The following is a 25,943-nucleotide window of genomic DNA, read 5'->3' as shown; positions in this document are numbered from 1 at the left end:
GGACAGCGTGGACGTCCCGTGTGCGCGCCGACCCATGCTTCCGCGAGACCGTCTCGCGTGGCCGCCTTCGAGCGCACCACCGTTGGCGTGACCGAACACTCGAACGACCAGGCGTTGGGATCCAGCATAAGGCGAACATATTCGCTCGTTTTCCAGTCGCGGTGAGTCGGACTTATAGATTTGTCGCGCGCCCATCGGCATGTTTTGTGGATAGCCACTCGGCTAGCAGGCATTGATCTATGAAAGGTGCAATAAATGCCTTTGTGATTGTTTGCACTACTGTGTTGTCGGTCCTTTGTCCCAAGAGTACGGAGGAGAACCCCGTATCTCCCACACACTACACAGCATCACTGCTATGCCAATACAATAAAAGCACCTGAGTAGAACAGGAAACTGGGCCAGTCGTTATGGTATATTATTGTACAGCACAGTAAAGGTAAGGCCAAAGACGAGTAACACAAGTGCTGATTTCAGTCAAAGATTTATTCTGGAAAGCATTTAAACATATATAAGAAAAACATTCTTTAGCGAAGTCAGCACTTGTGTTGCATCACTCATTTTCGTCCCCATCTTTACCACACTGTCACTTGCATCATCAAAGCTGCTACAAGTGAAAAACAAATGGCTAAGATGCGCTGCGGAAAGTGCCAGCACTTTGCCCGTCATAAGCCTCAGTGCAATTACAGAAATATGTTCTTTAGAGCGCCACAACCACATAACTGTATTAATTATAGTTTCAATGCTTTGTCACACTGCCGATGAGTGAAAAATAGAAAAGGGCAGGGAAAATGAATCCTGCCAGACCAGCATCACTTACAAACCTTTTTTACGAGACTGGACATCACAACATGTGTAAATCTTTAATGAGCAGCAGTCTTACAAAAACAGCACAGCCACTTTTGCCATAATTTACAGCCCACAGTAACTGTGATCATGGAAATATTAGGCAGAACCAGCATGCCACCGTGGTTACTTTTGGACAGACTAACAAGCAACAAAACAGGTTAAACTCAGCTGCTTTGTAATGTTTCGTCCACTGCAATAAGTACTATTCATTAGTAAAAGTCCATAAGGCTAGCTTAAAAGCAGTATAGTAGAACCCCGTTTACATATTCTGATGGTGCCTCTTCTGATGTCTCTTCATGGTTATAATGATGCTGAGGCCCAGCACCTGTGATGCTAACATGGAAATGCATGTTTCTTGTCTACTACATTCTGCACTGGTGGTCCCATTAAAAACATATTGGAAGAGCTTTACTGCTAATACAGATAGTAGTGACATGAGTCAAACTTAGAGAAATTCCACAGTTCATTGCCCTCCAGGCAATAATAACACATTTCATGCAATATTATAACTTAGAGGAATAGGCTGAAATGCCTCTACAAAGAACATTACTTATGAAATGAAAAAAAAAACTGACAAAATCCCAGCCACAAGAACTCATTCAAACGGTAAGTGTGTATATACACTCATGGTTTAGAAGATGTACAGATGAGGAAGGCTAGTTGTGATGAAACTAGACTGTGAACATGCTGGTTTGGAAAATGTTGACACAGGCCAGATTGCTACAGCTGAAAAATGCTTCGTTTGCATGTACACTCCGCAGCAACGTGAAAAGAAACACATTCATCTGTGTTCAAACATTGGATTCAGTAAATGCTTAAGTCAGAGCCATACTGACTGCTGTCTGCTTTATGGTACCCCTTCTTGCATTGAAGAATCCCTCTCATGGAGCTCTTCTATCATTTCAGTGCAGCTAAAAGAAAAATTACCAGCTTTCAACACAAGTCTGGTGTACTCTTTCACGCTGCCACAACGCGTACATGCCAATCATTTATGCAAATTTATGAATACAAAAAGAAAGGGAACATGGTAGTGATAATGCATATGTAAAGCCCACATATGGTCACAGAGCAAGATCAGTAATATGCCAATCAGTAACCTACAAGATGGGTAACGACTGGTACATAACATCTATGGGCAAAGTTCAGTGCCCATAATTCAAGATACTAGTTTTTGTCTGACATTAGTCTCACATAACATTCGTAAAGCCTTGTGTTCAATCACAAGAGTGAAGATCACATTTTATTAACACATTTCTCTGACATATGTGCTTAATCAGGTTTTAGTGACGCAACCACTACTCACAGGGAACGCCAAAACGAGGCCATATTCAATATACAAGCAAGCAACTTAAAATTATCTAGCATCCTTCATATAATAAACATTATGCATTTTGTAGAGAATACTGAAGAATGAGGAAGTAAACATTGCACTACCTTTCTGAAGCCACTTTCTCAAGTCTCCGGACAAGGGTCTGAATGCCTGTACTGGCTTGCAGGGCCATGCCTGTGTTAAGCCAGTCATAAATGATGCGCCTGAACATAAAGAAATGTGATGCCCCTTATGTGTACCGATGCTTTTATCTTGTCATGTTTGTGCTATCATAAGATAGTATTGAACAGCGTCGACCAATGATTTACTGGCATGAGGCTACAATAAGGACTACTGAATTAAAGTATCGCTTGATGTACATCACACTTAGAGAGAACATTAGATTAGCCTTCCCACACTGATTGCAGTTGTCAATGGCAGTACATAAGCTGCTCTTATTTGTGAAAACAGGTGGAATGTGGAGGTTCATCCAGCTTCAATACCGATTAGGTTTCGCTTTTGACAGCAACCACCGCTCTAGAACAGGGCGCAGCAACTAGAGCCAATGGAAGCGTAAGCAAACCACCCATAGAAGTACACCAACCTAAATGACTTCAGCATTTCAGAGAACTGCTGCCAGGAAGAGTGCTGACCATCATTTGTTAAACAACTACTTGTTGATGAATCTGCAAGCAGTGTGCGTTAGTTGATTTACTAAAATCAGCTGGACTACAGAAGCATTACCATGCATGGATAACATATTGGTGAGCACAAGAGACTTGCACAACAGTAAAATGATGAACGTAAAACATTGCACAGCCTTAAAGGACTGAAGACATTGAAACTTTCATGTTTCATTCCCAAAAACATAGACACTATGCCCATTGCTTATGCACCATAATGCTGCCAGGATACAATTCATTAATGCTTTGCTAACGAGCTTTCAGTTAGTTTTTCAATCTGTCAAACCCAATGCAATTGCACTAATGTTGCATCTAAAAAGGGGCGCACAGATGACATTAGGTGTGACAAAATTATCACCTAACGAGCTTGAGACATGAAAATGCCTGCAACTCAAAAGAGGAGCGAGAGAAGCTCAACATAATGCAGCTGTTTCTTTAGGATTGGCATAGACATCAGATCTATCTAAATTGTTACATGTGTTGTTTAGAGCTTGCAACACAACACTAGGTATGTGGCAAAAAAGAAAGAAAAGATGGGGTCAGTGAGTAAAAAGAAAGCCTTGTAGCAAAAAAATATCTTACATGTCTATGCACATTCTATACATTTGATTCTGTTGCTAGTAACATCTCTACAAAATCCCAAATTCCAATGTCTGCACTCCTACAGTGTTAAAAACCGCCCCTGCACAAAGGACATGTAGGTTACATAAAGAAAAGGCAAGTAGATCAAAATGCTGCATCGTCGTGTCTAGACAGGTCCTGTTTCCATTCCCGAGAACATTCAAGAGGCGTTAACCCGACGACGAGTGGCACGTTGCTTGTCAAATCGCATCTCCATCTCCTCCAGTACCTTAGGGGTGTAGCGAACGACCAGCTTGACAGTGCCTTGGGCTGCCTTCAGGAGCTCCACTGCCTTCTCGTGGTTCTCGCCTTCCACACTCTGCAACAGCACAGACATGAAAAATTTTAAAAATGAAGGGAAAGGGAGAGAAGGTGGTAATGGAGATATAAAGCAAGGGCAGCATACCCACAAAAAAGTGGTTATGATGGTCCAAGTACTGACACTACTATGACTACAATCTAGTGACAATATTTTGGCAACAACAAAAAAACAAGTTAGTGAGCAAGCCCAGTATTCCACTGCAATAAAAACTGTCTTAGCCTGGACATAATTACAATTCAGATAGATAAACCAAACATATTGCTGTTTTAATTGCACAAGCAGTGAGCACAGCCACAATTTTTACAATTAATAATAATGTTTAATGCATCGATATTTTTTTTCAAATCCGGAATGCTTTATTAATCATGTGATGTTGACCTCTAAAACATCCTTTGTCACATAGTAGTTCCATAACCTGGGAAATGCACGATACTCAAGTACTCACAGAAGTGATGTCAGAGTTGCATTAGCATACACATAAAAATGTCCGATGCTGGGTTAAGTGGGATTCAAAGCACAATGTATGAAAGTGTGGATAAAAAGAAAGACTTCCTCACTATGACTGACCCTCCAATATCACATGCGGCATTTGTGCATAGCGCAAGGAGAGCATGACCACACAGCCATTACCTACCTCTTGGATTACCTCTACAATGACCACAGTGAACTATCCGAGACTGGTGGCTACGAAGTCAAAGTAGAACAAATAAAACACAGCCCACCAAAATAATCCAACTGAACATTAACAGGGAACATGCAACATGCCAAAGGCCCCTGCCCCTCAAGGTTAGGGCCAGTTCATGCTTGTCGAGACTCATGTTTTCTAGCCTTAAAGGCAACTAAAACACAGATAAGACACAAATTCATGGGACAATGCACTACTTTCAACTGTAGTTTTATTGAAAAAGCAACTGAGGCTTTCCCAAAAAGGACTGCAGACAGGAGCTTACTTCATAAATCAGAAAGGAGATACACACGTGAGTGCAGCTTCTGTGGTCCTTTAGGATAAAAAAGACTGGGAAGCTTTAGATTTGGTGCACCCAAAGTTCAGGAATGAAAACCACCTGGCTTACAAAAGCACACAAAGAGGTGTACAAAACAACAAAAAAGGAGTAGAAGACAATGCAAGCAGGGCACAGGGCTTTGGGTACGCAAGGACACATGGGTATGCTACTTCTAAAACTCTCTACAAACTTTCTGGGAGGTGTGCTCATGTCTTTTCTGTGTTTCATCATTTCCGGTGCTAAAGAACAAGTCACTATCATAAGGTGACACTGTGAAGGCCTCCGGGTCCTTCGATGACTTGCCATCATACATGCCTTGTGCCATGTACCACAGAAGTATAAATCAAGAAATTAGCAGGTGACTGACATCTGAAATGCTCATATGTAAACTTGCTTTCAAAGAAATTACAGAGGACATGCTGCAGTGGATGTTCCATTTGGACATCTATGTTAAAGATTAAACTTGGCGCCAAGAAACCAAGCACAGTACAATGCCGAATGTGTATACAATGCAAGGGGTAGCTTTAGGACTGCGAAAAGAAAAGCAATGCTTTAACCACATAAAGTAATGTAGATATCACAAACCCTACCATATTCCTCACTTAAAGGCATGCACAAATGTAACAACATAATGAGAATCCAGTACAGCTCATAAAACGGGTAAACCAGGGCCTACTGGCCTCCGCTACACATAGAAATACTGATATGCTCTAAAAATCACTTTTCAGTTGCTGCCTCTGTGGTGGTCGCATCGTTCATCTCAGCAACAGGGAAGCGGGGAAATGGTCACCGTGGTCAGTGCTGTGGTATGCAGGTCTTGGCAAGTTGTTATTGTTGCCTTTTAAATATAAGGGGCAATTGGCAGATGTTTCGGTAAAACGGGTAAGGGTGTTCATGGTTTCGACTGTGCCCTTCCGTAGCAGCACCTGATGACAATGGCGATGGTGCCCGCTGCTTTGAACCATGTTTCAAAACATAAATCGTGACTGGGTAAACAAAACAATGTGGAAAGTTTTCATACCCATACATAATACGAGATGAAGATCCTGCATGTCAAATTTTGGGGAAAAAAGACCTCATATTATACGCAGGTTTCTATGGTACTCTAGGCATTCATTGCAAACACACTGTGAACATGATTAGGTTCTTTGGCTTGTCACAAAACAAAGGTGTAGTGCAATAAAATCAAAATTTACAGAAAGTGACTGATCTATCACATCTAGTATAATGTTGCTTTCTCTTTCAACAGCATTACCTTTGATTCTTTAAGCAGCTACAGACACAGAGACATACATGCAGCACAGCTTGCCATTGGCACTAGTATAAAGAGGGAGATATACAACATAACAAGTGTCATATTCCTCCAAATGCCTTGCTTCCTCCTACCTTCCAGTGGAAGAACCTTTGCTGCATTGGCAGTGGATGCATGTACAGTCAATCACCAAAGCATTTAAAACAGCCTGCAAGAGAATTTGTCAAGAGGCTTCTGGTATTGAAGATTGATAAATACTGGTATGGTAAACAGTTTTGCTCTCTCTTGCCATTTCTTTGTCAGCAGCTCAATCGAAACAAAATATCCATGGTCGCTAAAACATTTTCCTCAGAATGCAGAACTGTGTACCATGTTGCTACATAGTAGTCTGTCTGCCTTAGCACCACTGAGGAATTGAACACTAGAAGTGAGCATGCCCCAGAGTTGGCAAATGTGACCAAAGCCTTAAATAGCCCCTCACCAAGCCACATAGGAAATTATGGTTATACGCTGGTAGTCGTTATGTGCCCTCTAGGGAGCATTCCACCACAAGAATTTTTCAAATTGTTTCATTAACAGCTGAGATATAAATATTTCAGTGCCGCGAACTCATGATTTCAGGAGATGAGCACCACTAACATAGACACTCTCTCCACTGGCCCCCGTCTAGCCTCCGCAAGCGAAATTCCTTCCCTGCCGTGTTTTTTTCTCTCGCACTTTTTGCTATGCAGCGCACTTTCGTTAACGGTCTCCCATGTGAGCTGTTGTATTTGCCTCATTTTGCACAGCACACCATTTTGCGCACTGTGGGCAAGAACACCTGACTAACAGTGTAAGTCAGTGCTACACGAACACTGACATAAACGCAAGTGGATCACACAGCATAATCGCGCGCCAGAACACGGTAAAAAATGACAGCTTCGTTCTCTGCACATGAATGCACGTCATGGGAACAAGCAGATGAAACAAAAGTACAGTTAAAACTCACTATAACGAAGTAGATAAAACCGGCAATTTGCTTCGTTATATCAAAATTTCATTTTATTGAAATTTGACCTTATATCCAAATAAGTACAGTCGCTGATCAATATTTCTTACACGGAAAGGGGTCGCAGAATTTTCCGAATTATCGGGCAATCGAAAAAAGAAAAGCAAATTCGCATCGGAAAACAGTTGATAAATTCACGCCACATCGACGGAACAAATTAAACAAAGCCAGCCACGCTTTCGCGTGCACTCCGCCCCCACGGCTGATAGCGTCACCTACACTGGGACAATGCTATCATAAAAAGTGCCAGCAACGAGGAACAAATGCTTCGTCTGCCTCTCGCTCCAACGGGTCACCGAAACTCGAGATTACACAACCTCCAGTACTAAACGGGCTGGGAAGATAGTTTACATGGTGCCACGCCGTCTCGGCATGCCCACTCTTTGCACATGCGGCAGATTACCTCTAAAACTGGGTACACGGCTACGTTTGAGCTCAGCCGCACTTACAGCCACACGCAGCCACGCCCGACACAGACACGCACCAGAAATTGAGACGGCTGCCAACTCAGAACCCCAACTCCGTCCCCTCGCACGCACTTGATGCCACGAGCTCGCTCCCCTACCTCTCTTTCCCTTTGCTCGCGTGACATGGCTTCACTCGTGAAGCAACCATCTTCCTTGTCTTTCCCTCACACACTTTCACTCACACCTAAAGCACAAAGTGTGTGGGGCACGACAGAATTTTACCACACTTGGACTTTATACGGGACATGATGTGGCTCCACTTCAGCGGTCGCTCTCGTCACACCGCATGTGATTTGAGGTGCATTTGCAAGCACCCCCTTGTAATTCAATCATGTGTCTATCTGTGCTTGCAGATGATTCCATTTATTAACTCAGAATTCCTTTCCGGCGGAAGTGAAATTTCGTTATATTGAAATCGCATACAAACCCACTTCGCTTTGTTGAAGTTCTAAATATATGGTGTTCTATGGACAAGAGGTTATGCAAAGTTAAATACTTCGTTATATCGAGAATTTCATTATATTGAAGTTTGTCATATTGTGGTTTAGCTGTATATCTCTCCTGCTACGGTACAAAGTAAAACAAAGACATGCAGACATTTCGTTTGTAGGTTTTATTATTTCTCTAACCTTCAATTCATCTAGTAAAGCAACAGATTAAACAAATAACTGATGTATTGAATAGCTCTCCAAGTCATATCCTACTATGAGCGACGTCACAGCACTGCCATGTATATAGGTGCACTTGCACAATATATGTTGACTCTCTGGCTGCAAGGAAAAGGGCAAACAACATTTGGTTTGAAATTTAAGCTCTTCTCGCAGCACGTAGCGGTGTGATACTTTGCAGGCATGATCGTTAGCGCACATTGTATGCACTGCACTTGTCAGTTCAAAATGGCCAAACCTGATGAAGGGCCCTTGAAGGGAGGAGCGGAGGCTTAGGTTGTAACCATACGATAATTATCGTAGATGTCTTACACAAATGTAATACAAAGCTGTAAATAAATGGCATTTGTTCAATTCCATAATTGGTTACACCATTCAATATATATATATATTTTTTTTTTTTTTTTTTCAAATTAATAAGTGATCAAGGACAGTGTTGTTAAGTTGATGTCACAGATTTCAATGTTGCTTCACGTCTTTTTTTCCACAGGAGAAGCCTATGAAAGTTTCTTCATAAGTATTTTGAAAGGCACTGCAATTCTTCTTTTACGAGTTGGCAACTGTCCACCCTCTGCCAGCCAGCAATGGCCACAATCTGCAACACAGCAAGGGTCTGCTTCGAGAATTAGAAGGCAAAAATCGGCCATCTTTTTCAATTATACAATTTTCCAGGACACTGATCCTTTGCTTTTTGTAAGAGTGACCCGTCAACATTGATGTTTTAGAAGTGTCGCCTCATGATTTAGCAACAATTGAACTTTTTCTTCAGTGAATCTCAAAAAAGAGTTCTCACTCACCACACCGTTGACAGAGAGCAGCTGGTCACCACGCTTGAGGGCCCCATGACGGTCAGCCACGCCCCCTGGGATGATCCGCGATATGTAGATCGGCGAATTCTGTTCCTTGCCCCCCATCACGTTGAAGCCAAGGCCCTCGTCAGTCTTGGGCAGCTCCACAACTCGTGGGTGTGCGTGGCCTTCACTTGCTGCGAATGCTGCCACTGTTGCCTGTGAATGAGAAGACGGCACCAAATATGCCCCGAGGCTGACCTGCAGGACCATAAACTCTGACCAGATATAACATTCCGCATTTCAGTTTTGGTACACAGCAATGGTTTGATCAGTTATACTGAATATCAGAAAAGTAACCTTTTATTTAGCCATTAAGAAACCTTTCGACCTTCTGGATATCAGCCGCATTTATTCTGAACATAAGTGCTCACATGCATAACTATGCAACACAAACCGAACTAAATAAATTCTGACTCCTAAATACTACATGAATCGAGATACAGATAGTACAATAACTCTTAAAAGAAAGCAAGCTTTGAAAACCTTTCAGATAATTAGGTGTTATAAACAAGCAGCATCTTTTCTTTCTTTCTGAATGGCAAGTTAATGCTTTTCTGTGAATGTGCCCAGACTTCACGAAGATTTTGCTGACGATTTTCTATGTACACCTGATTATTACAGACAAGCTGTATGTCTATTAATAATCATGCATAATAGAACTAAAGCGAGCACAAGAGCACATTGGCACTGTCTTTCCTCACTGCTTACGCTATTTTAAACAATAACCTCTACCAGCTAATCCACTTTTTAATCAGTGAAAATTCTGCCATGGTTAACCTTGCCTTCAGGGACAATTCATGCCATTAAATGCTTTTTTTTTTTCTTTCCCCACACAAGACGTGACAGCAGTGCCATCATATATATGTGACAACCCACACTGCAGCTTGTCTGGACACACTTGATGTTTATTATTTATATCCTGTTTTCTTGTCAAAGAAGCAATTAGTACAAAAGCCTATCTCTGTTGTTTTTCTACACTATTTCCTCATATTTTGCACTATGCACTATTCTATACATAGCCCGTTACTTTAGCTGTTACCTCTTGTTGGCTTGGACGGGAGCGGAGGGGCTACTGACATGAGGTTTGCCCAAAGTTTTCTCTAGCCCTCTACAGGGGAACAGCGCGAGAAGACGAAGGACAAGAAGGGGAACACACACCAGCGCTGGTGCCTTCTTGTCCTTCGTCTTTTCGCGCTGTTCCCCTGTAGAGTACGTACAGACTAGCCCAAGCCGCCACAGTTGTGTATAACAAAACTCATCAGTGTCTTAATTTGGTAATAGGCTCTCTTAACAAAAGCTCAAATGATAAACTTCGTTTCTTCTATCGTGGCAGGTTTTGGTAGCTGAACGTACACACCTAGAGAAAAGCTTTCCAACGATCATGCACGTTAGTTCGCAAAACTTCATGGTTTATATCGCTACAATTTTCGTACAGCATCCACTAATGGCACAGAACACCAAATTCACTTTCTAAAACACTACCAAAGCATTAAAAGATTTCGGGATAGATTTGCTTCAACCGTTGCGTCATTTGCGAGGTACAAACCTTGGCTGTAGCGCTAGCCCGAATGTCGGGGCTTCCGGAGATGTCGACAGTATCATAGACATGTTCGTATACTTCTCGTACAGCGTTGCAGAATTCACTCTGGAGAACCTTTTGAAGAGCGGCGAGCTTCTGCGATGGCACTTCACCACCTGTCAAACAAGTATTACGGTACTTCAGTGCGCACTGTGTGGCGACGGAATCGAGGGCTTTGGTTAAAATACAGTGAACTAGATTTCTAGTTCAATGTACTTAAACGTGGCACCAATGACATGCGAAGCGCTAAAGGGGAGGGAGTTCAACTTCGAAGTTAAAAGAACGTGGATGGCGACATACCAAGTGACCAAGGTGTACATGGCAGCCACTACATTAGTACATACACGCTCAAGTGCAGTCAACCACCGTGGTTTAAGAAAATAATACGCTACGGGAAAAAAAAACAGTAACGACGTGCTTACATTCATGGATCCGCAAGCATTACTTACTGCGTTGAAGTTTCTCGAGAAGCTCGCAGGCCCGCTTGATGTCTGTAAAGCAAGTCGCCGTTTAGTTTATTCACATTCACCAAATGGAAGACCCTAACGACACCAAAGCTAAATTAATAGTGGCAATATTGTTTAGAATGTGAAGGATACTCGAAATGCTTCAGGAAATAATAACGAATGCAGAAACAACGGCGCGTCCTGTTACGGCGCTTTCAAGAAAGGGCTGGGAGTGAAAAAAAAAAAATGCGGCATGATCTATTATTCAGTTTGTAAGAGTTTCTGTAAACCTAGCCTTTCTCACTGAAGCAGCAGCTAACCTATTTGGTAAGGCATACACGTAAACTTTGAAACCACACCTACCCCTCTCCAGCATCAGACTTTCCCCGACAGCGGCCATGTTTTGTTTTCACATAGAGAGGCTTGGCTTGTGGCTTCATAGCCACCTCGCAGAGACATACCGCATATAGGCGGCTATGATACCGCCCATAGAGTTTCCTACAAAATTATAATTCTTGTAGGAAACTCTATTAGCGTCCTCGATCACCCGCACCGGTGCGCACCGGGGCGCCTTGGTGCGCACTTTCATCCTCGATCAACCGCACCGGTGCGCACTGACCATCCTCGATCACCGGAAGCGCACCCTGTTGGAGCGGTTTTCCGTTGCCCCGTCTCGCACCGAGAAAATCGGCGGTGCGCCGGAGTGCAATCCCAGCAAGCACTGCGGGACGCGCGACGTGCGCGCGTACTGCCGACTGCAGAACCGCGGACGCTCTGGCCCGATAGCTGCGGTACGTTGCAACGGAGTTGACGGAGTTAGCTAGTGGATTTGTCGACAATGAGAAAGGAAGCGCTGCTAGTTGCCGCAATCGATGAGCATTCTTCAAGTTCGTCTGACAGCGAAGACGACATGCTGCTCGACCTCGTCCAGAAACAGTGTGGTGAAGAGCGGCTGAAAGTGGACAGGTTCATTGAACGGGTCGTCAGGATTAATTATAAAATCCATTGGTATTTGGTTGCAACCAGGTATGTCGGAGCACGCAGTTTGACAAGGTTCGAGCGCTTGCCGCAGATGCTCAGCATCTGCAAACAATAAAATATGCGCGCGCGCGTGTTCGCGCACGCTTTGCGCGCCAGGGGCAAAGTAGCGCTGCATGCAAGCACCCTGCACAGGGTGCAGTTTTGTCCTCGATGTTGACCCTCCGCAGTGCGGCACCACGGCGGGGCAAAGCGCACCATTCTGGTTTCGGGGCAACCCCGGGGCAAGGTGATCGAGGACGCTATATGATACCGCCAGATTTCCGTCTAGATGTTGTAGTAAGCATAGAGTTTGTGAGAAACTCTATGGTAGTAAGTAACCAGTAACCATAGAGTTACTATACTGCCTCTTGTAACTCGTACCGCTTTGATACTCATAACTCATTTTTTGATACCGGATTTGGTGTGTGCTGCTGGTTGTTTCTGCCATTTCCGAGACCAGTGTTCCCTACCTCGTGTGCAAAATGACAAGCGTGAGTACCGGTAGAGGCGGTAGTACTAAACGCATTGACTAAATGCAATACCCTCTCGCCTGTGAGCCAGGCCAGTTAGCGTCGTGCAAGCGATCTCGATCGGCGTGGTTTAAAGACTTCGCCGCTCATTTCGGGATACAACACAGAGGTCGCTCTCCATGATAAAGGACATCAGGGAGTTAACTATGAAACGGGAGATAAGCATCCTAGGGGACATGAATGCCCATTTGGAATACTTTGACGGAGCGACAGATGCAACAGGGCAGATGTTAGTAGATTTTTGTGAGGCCCATGATTTTGTAATGGTTAATACTGAAATTAAATGCGACGGGAAGATAACATGGGAAAGAAATAACTCCCACTCTACAATCGGCTACTGCCTAATGTCCCACAAACTGTATGAACGGTTGGGAGGTATGGAAATTGATGAGGAAGGTACAAAAATCCTGGGGAGTGATCACAAACGAATCACAGTCAGCATTGGAAAGAAAGTACCACTGATAGAAACTAAAGAAAGGAAAGGTATGGACAAACTGAATGACGGGCAGCTACAAGAAGTGGCGAAAAACATTGAAAATATAGTATCCAAGCAACCGCAAAGGGCATGGACATACGACAAGTTAATAGGTATTTTTAAATGAGAGCTAGAGAAGGGACAGATTAGGAAACTAGGAAGTAAGCAGGGAAAACATAAACCGAAAAGCCGATGGGACCGAGAGGTTAAGGAGGCCATAGAGCAATGCAAAGTTGCGTGCAGAAAACACAGAGCAGCAAAGAAAAGGGGAGCCCCACCAGAAGAGGTGGAGACAAAATGGGAGAATTACCTTGCAATGAAAAGAGAAGCATTGGCATTAATTCAAGCCAAGATAGCAAAAGTTGGGGTACAGTGGTTGTTAGAGATACGAAAGAAAAACAAATGCCTCTAAGAAGTTTTGGGAACACATAAGGCAACAGAGTAAGAAGACAGAGGTGGTTCAGCACTAACTGACCACACCAGAAGCAACAAAGGTAGAGGGAGAAGAACCTCAGGAATATATTAGGTTAACAATAGAGGCAGCATTTGCAGAGCCATAGGGTAGCGAACTGGAGAACAATGACAACAGCAGGACAGAATTAGAGGAGGAGAACAGAGGGATGACAAGTAAGGAACGGAACAGAATCGAACACAAGGTCCCCGTGGGAACAGCGACAGGACCTGATCACATACCTATGAAATTGATAAGCATATTAGGCCAGAAAAGTAAATTAAAATTATGACAACTTATTGAACAAATAGTTGTAGGCGGAGATGTTCCACAAAACTGGAAATCAAGCAGAATGATATTAGTTTACAAAGGTAAGGGAAGCAAGGACAACATTAAATCCTACAGGCCAATAACTTTCACATCAGTCATATACAGAGTAGCAATGCAGATGGTGAAAATGAGTGGAGGAATGGGAAGAGATCTTGGGAGAGCTGCAAAATGGATTTCAAAGGAACAGAAGGCTAGATGATAATTTATTTGTTATAACACAGTGCATAGAGATAGCGGCAGCCAGGCAGAAACCGCTATGGATAGCTTTTTTAGACATTACAGGAGCCTATGATAATGTAAACCGAGAGAAGTTATGGAGCCAGATGTAGGAATGTGGTCTCGATAGAAAGTTGGTTGGATTCCTACAACAAGTTTATACAGATGATGAGGTAGGGATAACATGGGAGGGGGAAACTACAAAGCCAGCTAAAATAAGAAGTGGTCTCGGGCAGGGCTGTCCATTGTCACCCCTGCTTTTTATGATTAACATGAGCCAAGTGGAAAAGAGGCTAAAAAAGAGCACACTAGGAACCGATATAAGCTATATGCTGGAAGGGCAGAAGGTAGCTCAAGTACTAGCCGGACTGATGTATGCACATGATATTGTACTGCTTTCTGACACCCGAATAGGGCTACAGGAACTAATGAGGATATGTGGCGAGGAGGGTGAAAAGTTGGGACTGCAATTCAGTAGAGAGAAGTCTGGGATAATAGTATACAATGAAGAAAGGGGGGAAACCATTGGAAATACAAGGCACTAAGATTGATCATGTTGAAAAATACAAGTATTTGGGCATATGGGTAAACGAGGGCAAAAAGTACTTGGAAGAACATGAAAAAATTATGATTGAAAAAGTGAAAAGAAACTTAGCTGTAATGAAACACAAGGCACTATGGAACTATAATAGGTACGAGGTGGTTAGAGGGGTATGGAAAGGGGTTATGGTACCTGGCCTCACATTCGGCAATTCAGTGCTGTGCATGAAATCAGAAGTTCAGGCATGCATGGAAACAAGACAGAGAAATGTAGGCAGGTTGGCCTTAGGAGCGCACAGGAACACCCCTAATGAGGGAGTGCAGGGGGACACGGGATGGACGTCATTCGAAGGTAGAGAGGCAATAAGTAAGCTAAAATATCAACAGACACTCGCAGCACTGGGGGAAAAAAGGTGGGCAAGAAAAGTGTACAAATATCTATACATGAAAAGTTTGAACACAAAGTGGACACTCAGAACTAGGAAGCTGAGGATTAGATACCTACAGCCGAGGGGAGGGGGGGGGGCAACGTGGTTCTAGTGTGGGAAAGGAGGTGAAGGAGACCAAAAGAAAAAGGTGGGAAGAAAGAATGCTCAGAAAGCCAGTGCTAGCTATCTATAGGACACAAAAACAGGAGATAAAGAGAGAGCTCTTATTTGATAACTCGCGGGGCAGCTCACTATTATTCGAAGCTACGACGGGGGTTTTGAGAACAAAAACATACAGGGCTAAATTTGAAGACGTGGACCTTTTATGCACAGCTTGCGGACCCGAACTTGAGACCACGGAGCATATAGTGCTGAGATGCACAGACCTTCGTCCGACTCTGGCTGAGGGAACAGTGACAGATGTGGAAGGGGCATTAGGTTTTCCCGGGGAACGAGGGCAAATAGACGAGAAAAGAGGCAGTAACGAAGGGGAAACTAGAGGATTGGTGGAGGAAATCAAGGGAGAGATAATACCATAAATCGGGGAGCTAGTGTTTTCTATACTATTTTAGATATTTATGTTGGGGGGAGGAGGGGAGTGAAAACTAGTTTAAGGAGAAAGGGATATAAAAAAAGAATAGGAGGGGGAGCAAAAGGCTAGGTGGCGCCAGCCACCGCCCGTTACAAAGGGTGTAGCTGCCATCCATCCATTGTTCATGGTGAGGATGGAGAGGGTGCTAGAATGAAGTAATATCGGGTTTAATCTTTCATACAAACAGGCGGGTACAGTAGTAGAGCAGCAGCTCCCAGGTTTATGCGGACGACATTGTGTTGCTAGCTAACAAGCAAAGTGATTTGCAACGTCTGGCTAATATCTGGACAGAAAGGCAACAATTTAGGTTTGAAATTTAGTGTTAGAAAATCAGGAGTAATGGTATTCAATGAAAACAGTGAACAGACAGTGGAGATACAGGGCCAGGAAATACCTCAGGTAACAGAATATAAATACCTTGGTATATGGATAAACGAAGGCAATAGATATATGGAAACACAGGAAAAAATAACAGTGAAGGGGAAGAGAAATGGCAGCCATAATGAAGCACAGAGCGCTATGGGGATACAGTAAGTATGAGATCCTCCGAGGTATGTGGAAAGGTGTAATGGTTCCAGGACTAACTTTTGGAAATGCGGTTGTTTGCTTTAACTCAAGGGTGCAACCAGGACTCAATGGGAACCAAAGGTCAGTGAGTCGCCTCGCATTGGGCACTCACGGGAAGACTACAAATGAAGCTGTGCAGGGTGATATGGGCTGGACTAGTTTTGAAGTGAGGGAAGCTCACAGTAAAATTGAGTATCAAGAATGCCTGAGGAATATGGAAGAAAGTAAATGGGCTGGGAGAGTGTTCAGGTATCTGTACACGAAAAACATTGATTCACAGTGGAGGAAAAGAACTAGAAAGCTTACCAGCAAGTATGCAGCCTGTAGGGTGGGCAACACAAAGCGGAAAGTCAGAGAGGCTGAAATAATCTCATGGGTGGCAGCAATGGAAAAGAAACCTGCCATGGGTAACTACTTAAGAGGAAAAAAATGAAATCAGGAAAGAAACAATTTATGATAACTCAAAGGGAAGCTCATTACTTTTCGAAGCGAGATCGGGATGCCTTAGAACACGCACCTATAATGCGAGATATAAGAAGGAAGAAGAAGCATGTGCTTGCTGCGGTAAAGCTGGGGAAACTATGGAGCATGTTTTATTAGAAAGTGAAGACGTCTGCCCAGCGGTCGATTTAGGAACCACTGGCCTTCTTGAAGCCCTTGGGTTCAGCGGGAGCAGTGGAAAAGTAAACATGTCTGCAATAGGCATTAGTAAGAGGCGATTGGAGGATTGGTGGAAGAAAAGTAGGAAAACCACAAAAAACGGAGAGTTACAAAAGCACAGTTCGCAATAGGGGATCAGAAAATTTGGGTGTGGTAGTTCATAGCGTTTTTTTTTTCTTTTTTTATCATTTAACCTAGGTAGGACATTAGGCAGTATAATAGCAAGAGCTTGGTGGCGCAACCCACCGCCCCGTTCCAAAGGGGACGCTCATAACATCCATCCATCCGTTCAGAAAAGCTGCCCTCGACACGCTGAGAAAACGACAAATTCTCAGAGAAATAATATGAAACTTATCAGACAATTTTACTGCAAATATAATGTAACGGGAAAAAACAACAACTTTATTAAGCAAGTTGATGGCACGCTGGTGTATGTTAGGGAAAAGGGGGAATGGGGAAACGAAATCAAGTTGAATCGTTAGGCCCCTTCCCAGTAAAAAAGAATCGGTTCGCGACAGTACTTCATGAAGAGGTTGAATTTCAATTTAGCAAAATTTTTTATCTAACGAAGTAAAGCGCCGATCTTACCGACCTCTCTTTATCGAAATATAACTGTATTGTCATCCTATTGCACGTGTTGCGACACTTATTCATGAGATATTTAAGTTTTGAAGGAAGTGCTAAAAATTATTTTCTGATTTCGTGCCTTCATTGCTGCAACTACGGTGCCAGCAGTTCTGCAGCTTGCAGTGGAGTTTATTTCTCTAGTGACGTATGTGAAAATTCATCTGAAGCAGGCTGCCCTGTACAAAATGTCAACATGCAAGGAGATATAGAACTCCCCTGCTTGTTTTGATCTCTAGTGATGCCTCCGCCTGCCCATCACTATTATCCCGAAATCCTTTGCAAGGAATCTACAAAGAATGAAATGTTCTCATTCTGCTGAAACGACATTAACTCACATTAAACAGATTGGCAGTCCAGGATTTTGCCTCTCAGCTATTCTGCTCACACATCAGTGGAGAATACTTATCTTGGAGAGCAGGATGGTGCCAGCAGCTACCATGGCTGTCCAACGCCCGCTTAACATCTGTCTATTGGATAGAGCTGGCGTCTGTACTTTCATACAAAAGCATGTAGCTTTCCCAGTTGTGGAAGTGGTACTAAATGAAGTTCTTTTCATTGGCATGTAATGACAATGATTGTAGATCTCTGCTTGTCTTCATTGTGACTGAATGGTGCTGATATCCTTTTGATTCAATGTTAGCGTAAGGCCTATAATGGAGCAGCCAAAATATATGTTTCATAAAAGCTGGACGAAGAAGCTAAAGTCTTGTTTTAGTAGAAAGCGATGGCTCATTCCATCTGCATGTTCTCTACACTGATTTCAAGTACACTTTTAGGCAGGCTTTTTGTAGCTTGAGTAGCATCCATGACACCTTTTGTGCAATTAGTTCTGCAGACTTGCTGTTCTTAAGTATAGTAATTCTTTAATTCAATCAGATATTCTGTCATTCTTGAAGGGGAGACAGTACAAAATATGATCATGGCCCTTCCGAGAACAAATTTTCAAATAAATCAACCATAGTACTGTGAGAGAGCTCATGGCAGACGCTGTCCCTGTTCTTAGTTTTCTTAGAGCTCAGTATCTTTTTTCTTCTTTTTGATATTCATCTGTAGCAAGGCTTTTAAAGTGACAGCTTTCCTTGCCTCTTCCCCCCACTTTGTAGTTTGTAAGTTTCTAGCCATTTATGGTCAGCTTGGCTCACTGGCTCAAATAAACAAAACCGTTCATTGGTTAGTTTAAAACTGTAGCCCCCAGCAACAGAAGCTCGATGCTCTACCTATTGAACCATGGACGCCTGCTTGAAAAGGGGGAAATAAACTCATGCAATCAGCATTTTCGTGTCACACAGCAACACTTTATAAAACATCAGTGTGCATATCTTCCTGATGGCGATGGAGGAAGAAGTTACGGGATGCAGTCGTGCATGAAATTACGCTCTGATGTGGTACTTTTTTTAACAGTCCTAATATGAACACTTGTAAAGCTGCATACATGCTGACCAATATCCCGTCGTGGTTATGAGCCATTCTTGGGGCAACTAGAAATACACTGCACGGTCTCTCAGTATACTGTTATGCTTTGGCAGGTTTATGCAAAGTCAAGGTTAAGCACTTTGTGTCGTATAATTGAGGAAGTCTTTATGCTGTATAAGTGTACCGCTTTCTGTGTAAGGTCTATTATGGTGGTCGAGGAGCACGTTAGTCACTCAAGTTTGCAGTGGTCTCTTGTAATGCACAAGCTATTACTTTCAAAGATATCAATCTACGGTTCGATCTGCCAAGATCTTTTTTTTAAATATCAGCAGTCAAAGCAGTTTGATTAATCCTAAAACGAATGAGAGGAGTAACAAAGTTAGTCGGAAGATTAGGTCCTCTTTCTAAGCATTTGTTCAGTCACACAAATGAGGTCCATATGCTGACTCTTCGAAGATCATCCATATTCTTGTAGTTGTTGACTCACTATGTACAACAGCGTGATGTGGAATGTAATGAATACAAGACATGGCGCACCACTTCTTTCCGGTCTACATTCGGCAAGGCATGTTCTCATATAAATTTTTATGGTTGAGCCATATTCCGCAGCAAAATCCCTACTAAACTTTATTTTCTTCCCCACAGAGATGCACTTGCTTTAAAGCTTTTCTATGATAGCTGTCTAGCTACTCGCAATCTTCTTTCCATGAGAAGGCTACCTCATAGCGACCACCGTCAAATCCAACTTTGCTTTGAAACAGTTCAAGGACTGATAAAAGCATTGAGCTTTTCTAAACTGTCCTCTTCTGTCAAAATTCCGATGCTGTCAAATTCCCAGAACTTTTGCCGTGCTTGGCGTCAGCACCCAGCGCACCTGGGCCACCAGCATCCACGACACCGCAACTGTCAGTCGTCTTGACCCACCCGCGCGACCCCGGGCACCTTCTCTGGTAACGGCACCGACAAAGTCAACTTCGAAGGATGGCTTGGCATATACGAATGCGTCACTGCACACAACCGATAGGACCCGACATTGATACTCGCAAGGCCTGGTCGTCTGTCAGGATGGTAGGACGGCCGAGTACAAGCCAGCTGCGGAGTTCTGTCTTTTGAAATACCCAGCACCTCCACCAAAAATGAAATGGGCAGAGATATAAGGTTAAATGGGACTGTGATTCTGCAGAAGATATGGCCGGTAAAACCAGTATGGCAGAATGTTAGGTTAGCCCCACTACGTCATCTCTTTTATCTCATTGGTGATCATCGTCTTTGTCCCTCCCATGGCACCGTGACATAATGTTCCATCATTTTACAGCATATACACGTCAACAATATCAGTTGGTAGTTTTCAGCCATGTTTTTCTTGACGTCTTTGAAGATTGGTATGACTGGCAGTTTACGATCTTGTGCAATCTGACCAGTCATTAAAGATTGATGGAAAATATGGAATAAAAACCTGCTCAGAGACAGTATTCTTTAGTAATTTACAGTTAATATTGTTAGTACCTACTGACGATGAAACTTTCCAATTAAGTGATGAGCAACACCATCAATAAACACCCTTATACTGTGATGTATGCAAAGGGTTGACCAATATTTTAAAAGCTAGGTTCTTTTTATCCCGAATGCCTTATTCATGTGCATAACTGACGTCAGCTATCTTAAGTGCCTATTTCAGTTAAAATTACACTATATGGTTTTGTGCCGAATTTGCCTTGAATAATCTAAATGAAAGAAAGGTTGACGTAGGTTCAACACTGTGCCAGAAGTGCTAGCTGCTGTGCAAAATCAGCTTCTTGCTGGTGCTCAAATCAGCAGCATAAGGTCAAATGGCTGTTACATCTCTGCACAAGGTACTTTACGTTTTCTAGTCAGTGCAGCATAAACTGTGCTCCACTGCTTCGAGTATACTCTAGCACTCCAACTGGTACCCTAAAGGACTGCTTCATGGTTTCAATTCAAAGTTGTAGGGAACGGATGGGTTTTTCAAGCAATAAGTGAGTCATCGTAAGAACAGTAAGTGCCATTGGGAGAGACGTGTGCCGTATCATCGAATGAATGCTGCTGCAGGCCACTGTGGAACATTTATTGGCTTGGCTCTTGGTCTTGAACAAGAACATATCCTCCACGAAACTGCCACTCAAGTATTCGCAAAGTATATACTATTGGGGCTGTACAGCATATTGTGTGTCCACCCATTATTATACCCACATGCTTCCAACACTGCGGGGGCATCCCCTAAACTTGCAAAATCATTGTCTTGTCTTACTGACCCAACTTTGCAGCAATAGGTTAGAGCATGTGATCTGTTGGCATCCTAAACAATACTTAGACGAAGACAACATGCTGTTTGGAGTCCAGCTGGATTTTATAGAAAGCTTTTACTGTCACTCAGCTTATTGCCTCTTATCACTACTTAGCAGTTAACAACAGGGAACAAATAGAGGCAGTATTTTTTAGATTTTGCCAACGTCTTTGATTAAGTGCCTGAACATAAAGCTCCATGTAAGCTTTACGCAGTCGAATAGACACCAAATCTATGCATTTTATCAAAGCCTATTTAAAAACCGTGTTCAGTACGTCAAAGTCGGCAATCGTATTTGAGGCATTTTTTTCACGTCAGGTGTAGCATAAGATAGGGGTCATTCTTGGGACCTTTTCTTTTTCTAATAGTCACTGACAAAACAAAGATGGTTGGATATATTGTACACAGTAGTTAAATCGCAAGCGGATGAAACTAAGCTCAGCCATAACCTTGATAAGATTTACCACTGGTGTGAAGGGTAGAAAATGAGCTTAAACATTAATTAGTGCTGTGTTATGAAGATAAGCAGCAAAGAGACACCTTTACACTTTCCCTATTTTATTGGCAACAACACCTAACAATGTTTCTACCTATTAGTACCTCGAGGTAATTTTAACAACACCTGAGGTGGGACAAGCATATTGAAAACATTTGCATGAGCGCTCTCAGAAGTTTATGGACCTTTGTCGCAATTTGAAAGGAGCCCCTATACAGGTAAATATATAGGGGCGTTCGCTATGCTGGCAGACCTAGCTATGAATATGCATAAGCTTTGCGGGATCCATATGCCAATAAACTATTGTTAAATTAAAATTATTACAGCAAATATCAGTTAGGTTCATCTGCTGTTTCTGCAGAAAAACTGATAGTATGTCGCAGATGCTGAGTACTCTCCATCTTGAATAGCTACAGGGAAGACATGCTAGACAGGCTACAACTCTTGCATTTAGTGTACAACAGAGTCCAGCACTATGAAATAATGTAACCTGTGTCCTTCTCGTGCCAGCATTCGTCAGTACCACAGTAGAACGATGCAGGACGTATGTGCTGTGAATAATCCTTTTAGATGGTAATTTTTTCTAAAACAAAGAATGGAATAAATAGCCTAAGAGCGTTGTTGAAATTAGATATGTTGTCATATTTGTGATTTGTATTGTTTGGCTATAATGTTTTCCAATGTTTGTGTTTTTTGTGCCTTGATTACGTTTTCTGTATATTCATTCCTCCTTGGACTCAAGTGAGGCGGCAGCATTTATAAAGAAAATTTCAGAAATGTAATTATCTACTGCAACAGACAATACCATAAAACCTAGGTCGAGATGAAGTGCTGCTGTCTGTAATTTGGTCATCAGGCCCATGATGGTATTACTGAATGTTTGGGCTGTCGCACTTGACTGCAATGGCAGCTTGCACTAATACCATGATCCTAGTCTTCTCACTATATCTTACAGTTAAAAGATGTTTTAAGCAAAAATTTGTGCAAATTTTATAAACTTGGCCACTAAGCAATCATAAAAATGTATATTTTCCAAATCAATATGGTTAACCTGCTGTGCTCTGATTTGTTCTGAAATCACTGCAAGGACATTGAATGAAGAAAAGGCTGGTCTTTACCACTACCATCTATGTAATTTCATTTCTTTGGCATTATATAATTACATTTTTATTTTTAAGTGAAAAGCATTACTTGGGTAACCTGTCTTGCTTTCTTTATGCAGCATTGAAGCATTCCAGCTGTCCAGCAAATGCAGATGGTGAAGTTACATGAAGGATACCGCCACCGCTGTAACTCCTGTGTCCTTGAGATGGATAAATTGTGACCTGAAGTGCTCACCAGGATCCAAGCAGGCCGGCGTGTGTTTGAATTCCATTTGTGCCCTCGGAACTTCTCACAAACGTTCAAGCTGAAGCAACACCTGCACACTCACAAAGCCAAAAGGCCATTTCAGTGCCCTCAGAGCTTTTCACAAAAAGTTTACCTAAAGCAGCACCTGTGCATCCACAGAAGAGAAATGTCATTTCATTGCTATTTATGCCCTCAGAGCTTCTCACGAACGAGTGCTCTCAAAGATCACCTGCGCATTCACACAGGTGAGAAGCCATTTCAGTGCCCTTCGTGCCTTCAAAGCTTCTCACAAAAGATTCATCTGAACCAGCACCTGCGCACCCACACAGGCGAGAGGCCATTTCAGTGTCCTTTGTGTCCTATAAGCTTCTCACGAAAGGGTACTCTGAACCAGCACATGCACACACACACAGGCGAGAGGCCATTTCAATGTCCTGTGTGCCCTCAAAGCTTCTCAATACAGAGTAATCTGAGCTCGCACCTGCTCACCCATTCAGGCGAGAGGCCATTTCAGTGCCCTGTGTGCCCTCAAAGTTTTTCACGAAAGTGTAATCTGAACTCGCATCTGCGCACCCACACAGGCGAGAAGCCATTTCAGTGCCCTTCATGCCCTCAGAGCTTCTCACAAAAGGGTACTCTGAACCACCACCTGCGCACCCACACAGGCGAGAAGCCATTTCAGTGCCCTTCATGCATTCGGAGCTTCTCACAGAAGAGTGATCTGAACCGACACCTGCGCACCCACACAGGCGAGAAGCCATTTCAGTGCCCTTTGTGCCCTCGGAGATTATCACAGAAGAGTGAGCTGAAACAGCACCTGTGCACGCACACAGGCGAGAAGCCATTTCAATGCCCTTCATGCCCTCAGAGCTTCTCACATAGGAGTACTCTGAACCAACACGTACGCACCCACACAGGTGAGAAGCCATTCCAGTGCCCTTCATGCCCTCAGAGATTCTCGTTTAAGAATGTTCTGAACCGACACCTACGCACCCACACAGGAGAGAAGCCATTTAAGTGCCCTTTATGCCCTCAGAGATTTTCACACAAGAGTAATCTGAACCGGCACCTGTGCACCCACACAGGCGAGAAGCCATTTCAATGCCCTTCGTGCCCTAAGAGATTCTTACAAAAGTGTACTCTAAAAGAACACCTACGCACCCACACAGGCGAGAAGCCATTTCAATGCCCTTCATGCCCTCAGAGATTCTTGTATAAGAATGTTCTGAACCGACACCTGCACACCCATACAGGAGAAGCCATTTCGGTGCCCTTTATGCCGCCAAAGCTTCTCACAAAAGTCGATATGGAAGGTTCACCTGGACTTCCACTAATGTGAGAGGCTGTTTAAGGGCCATTCATGTCCTGAGAACTTCTTGTGGAAGTCTGCATTAAAGCAACAGCCACGCATCCATACAGGCAGGCAGCCATTTCAGTGCCCTGCATGCCCTCAGCAATCCTCAAAAGTCCTTAGTGAAGGATCACGTGTGCATCCACTCAGCGAGAGGCCATGTCAGTGCTCTTCATGTACTCGGAGGTACTCATGGAAGTTCGCACTGAACTTCACTTCCACTAATGTGAGAGGCTGATTCAGGGCCTTTCATGTCCTGAAAACATGGTGTGGAAGTCTGCACTGGACCGACACCTGCTCGTCCACACAAAGTCCGTGGTGAAGGATCGCCTGTGTATCCACTCAGGGAGACTCCATGTCAGTGCTCTTCATGTCCTCAGAGTTGCTTGCAGAAGTTCGCACTGAACTGACACATGCACAATCCACATAAACGAGAGGTTGTTTCAGTTCCACTTATACTTTCAAACCATCGGACACAAAAGCCGCCTCAATAGGCACCTTGCCACCATAAGTGCACCTGACACATGCGGTGCAGCAGCGCTGAGCTGTGTGCACTCATTGTTCCTTCTTGCTTTTCATGTTTTCCTTAATTTTATCATGGAATCTCAGCATATGTGTACACCTGTAGTTCTATACTAGCATGAATCATTGTAAGTCTTCACTTTTCATTATTATGATGTTTAAGCTCTTTGTCTTGCAGACAAGCACTTCTTTCTGCATTCAACCGTTTAACTGCTCTTTACTAAATGAGTTGTGTGAGTTCGTTTCAGTGCACTAAATAAAATTTGATATTGGGTTTTGCTAATTATTGATTTTTCAATACTTGCACTAATATCATGTAATGTTTCAATTCATTCGCATTTATTGTGCTGAACAGTTCAAGAGAATTTGAGTGGCTATTTGCTATTGCTATGTAATGCAGTTAAAACAACCTTATCTCAGGAATTGAAATTATGCAATTATGTGCTTTTTTGATTCCTACTATGATTCAACTGGTTTCAGTGATGCTAAATGCACTGGTATGAAATTTTTTTGCTCGTAAAGATTTGTGCAGACCTTTGAGAACCTTGAAAATTGCTCCATAATAAAACATTGTTTTCATGAATTGAAGGCCCTTTAATTTTTATGCATCCTTAACCCTTTCAGTGTCGTTTCTTCCCTCCAGATAATATAGAAAAACAACTTATTTTCGGTTATTTGGAAGGGAAATGACATGGATAATGGCATGTGCATTTTTCGTATGGTCCTCATACTCTTGTTTTCGTTTTCTATAACCTACTCAAAAGAGATTTGTTAAATGAGAAAGACAGTCATTCTAGATGCACTGCTTGACCAAGTGTTTGCTGCGGTTGTGTGCATAACAATAAAAAAGGCAAGCAATGGAGATAAACACAGCGATCTAGTCCTCACCTTAACCGAATTTGTTTGCATGAGAGAGTCAGCTTAGCTTTCCTCAGCTGTCCAATCAGGCCATTCATTCTGAACTCAAGTAGATG

At 43.0% G+C, this 25,943-nt stretch overlaps 2 protein-coding genes across 2 annotated transcripts; one reads left to right on the top strand and one right to left on the bottom strand.

The window, feature by feature from the left end:
- Window positions 1-845: 845 nt before the first annotated feature.
- On the bottom strand, window positions 846-11,545 carry veli (L27 and PDZ_signaling domain-containing protein veli). The gene is made up of 5 exons (XM_050184770.3): window positions 11,460-11,545; window positions 11,100-11,141; window positions 10,618-10,766; window positions 9,018-9,227; window positions 846-3,778 (listed from the first exon to the last, which is right to left on the bottom strand). Exons 1-5 carry the CDS (start codon window positions 11,494-11,496, stop codon window positions 3,620-3,622), a joined length of 597 nt encoding a protein of 198 aa, XP_050040727.1. The 5' UTR covers window positions 11,497-11,545; the 3' UTR covers window positions 846-3,619.
- Window positions 11,546-12,377: 832 nt separating this feature from the next.
- LOC126537610 (uncharacterized) lies at window positions 12,378-25,552 on the top strand. The gene is made up of 2 exons (XM_050184761.2): window positions 12,378-12,607; window positions 22,969-25,552. The coding sequence occupies exon 2, from the start codon at window positions 23,263-23,265 to the stop codon at window positions 24,433-24,435; it is 1,173 nt and encodes a 390-aa protein (XP_050040718.1). The 5' UTR covers window positions 12,378-12,607; window positions 22,969-23,262; the 3' UTR covers window positions 24,436-25,552.
- The last annotated feature ends 391 nt before the right edge of the window (window positions 25,553-25,943 follow it).

Source organism: Dermacentor andersoni, chromosome 4 (genome assembly GCF_023375885.2).
Source record: "Dermacentor andersoni chromosome 4, qqDerAnde1_hic_scaffold, whole genome shotgun sequence".
Taxonomy (NCBI): Eukaryota; Metazoa; Arthropoda; class Arachnida; order Ixodida; family Ixodidae; genus Dermacentor; species Dermacentor andersoni.
This window is presented reverse-complemented; position numbering and strand designations above follow the sequence as displayed.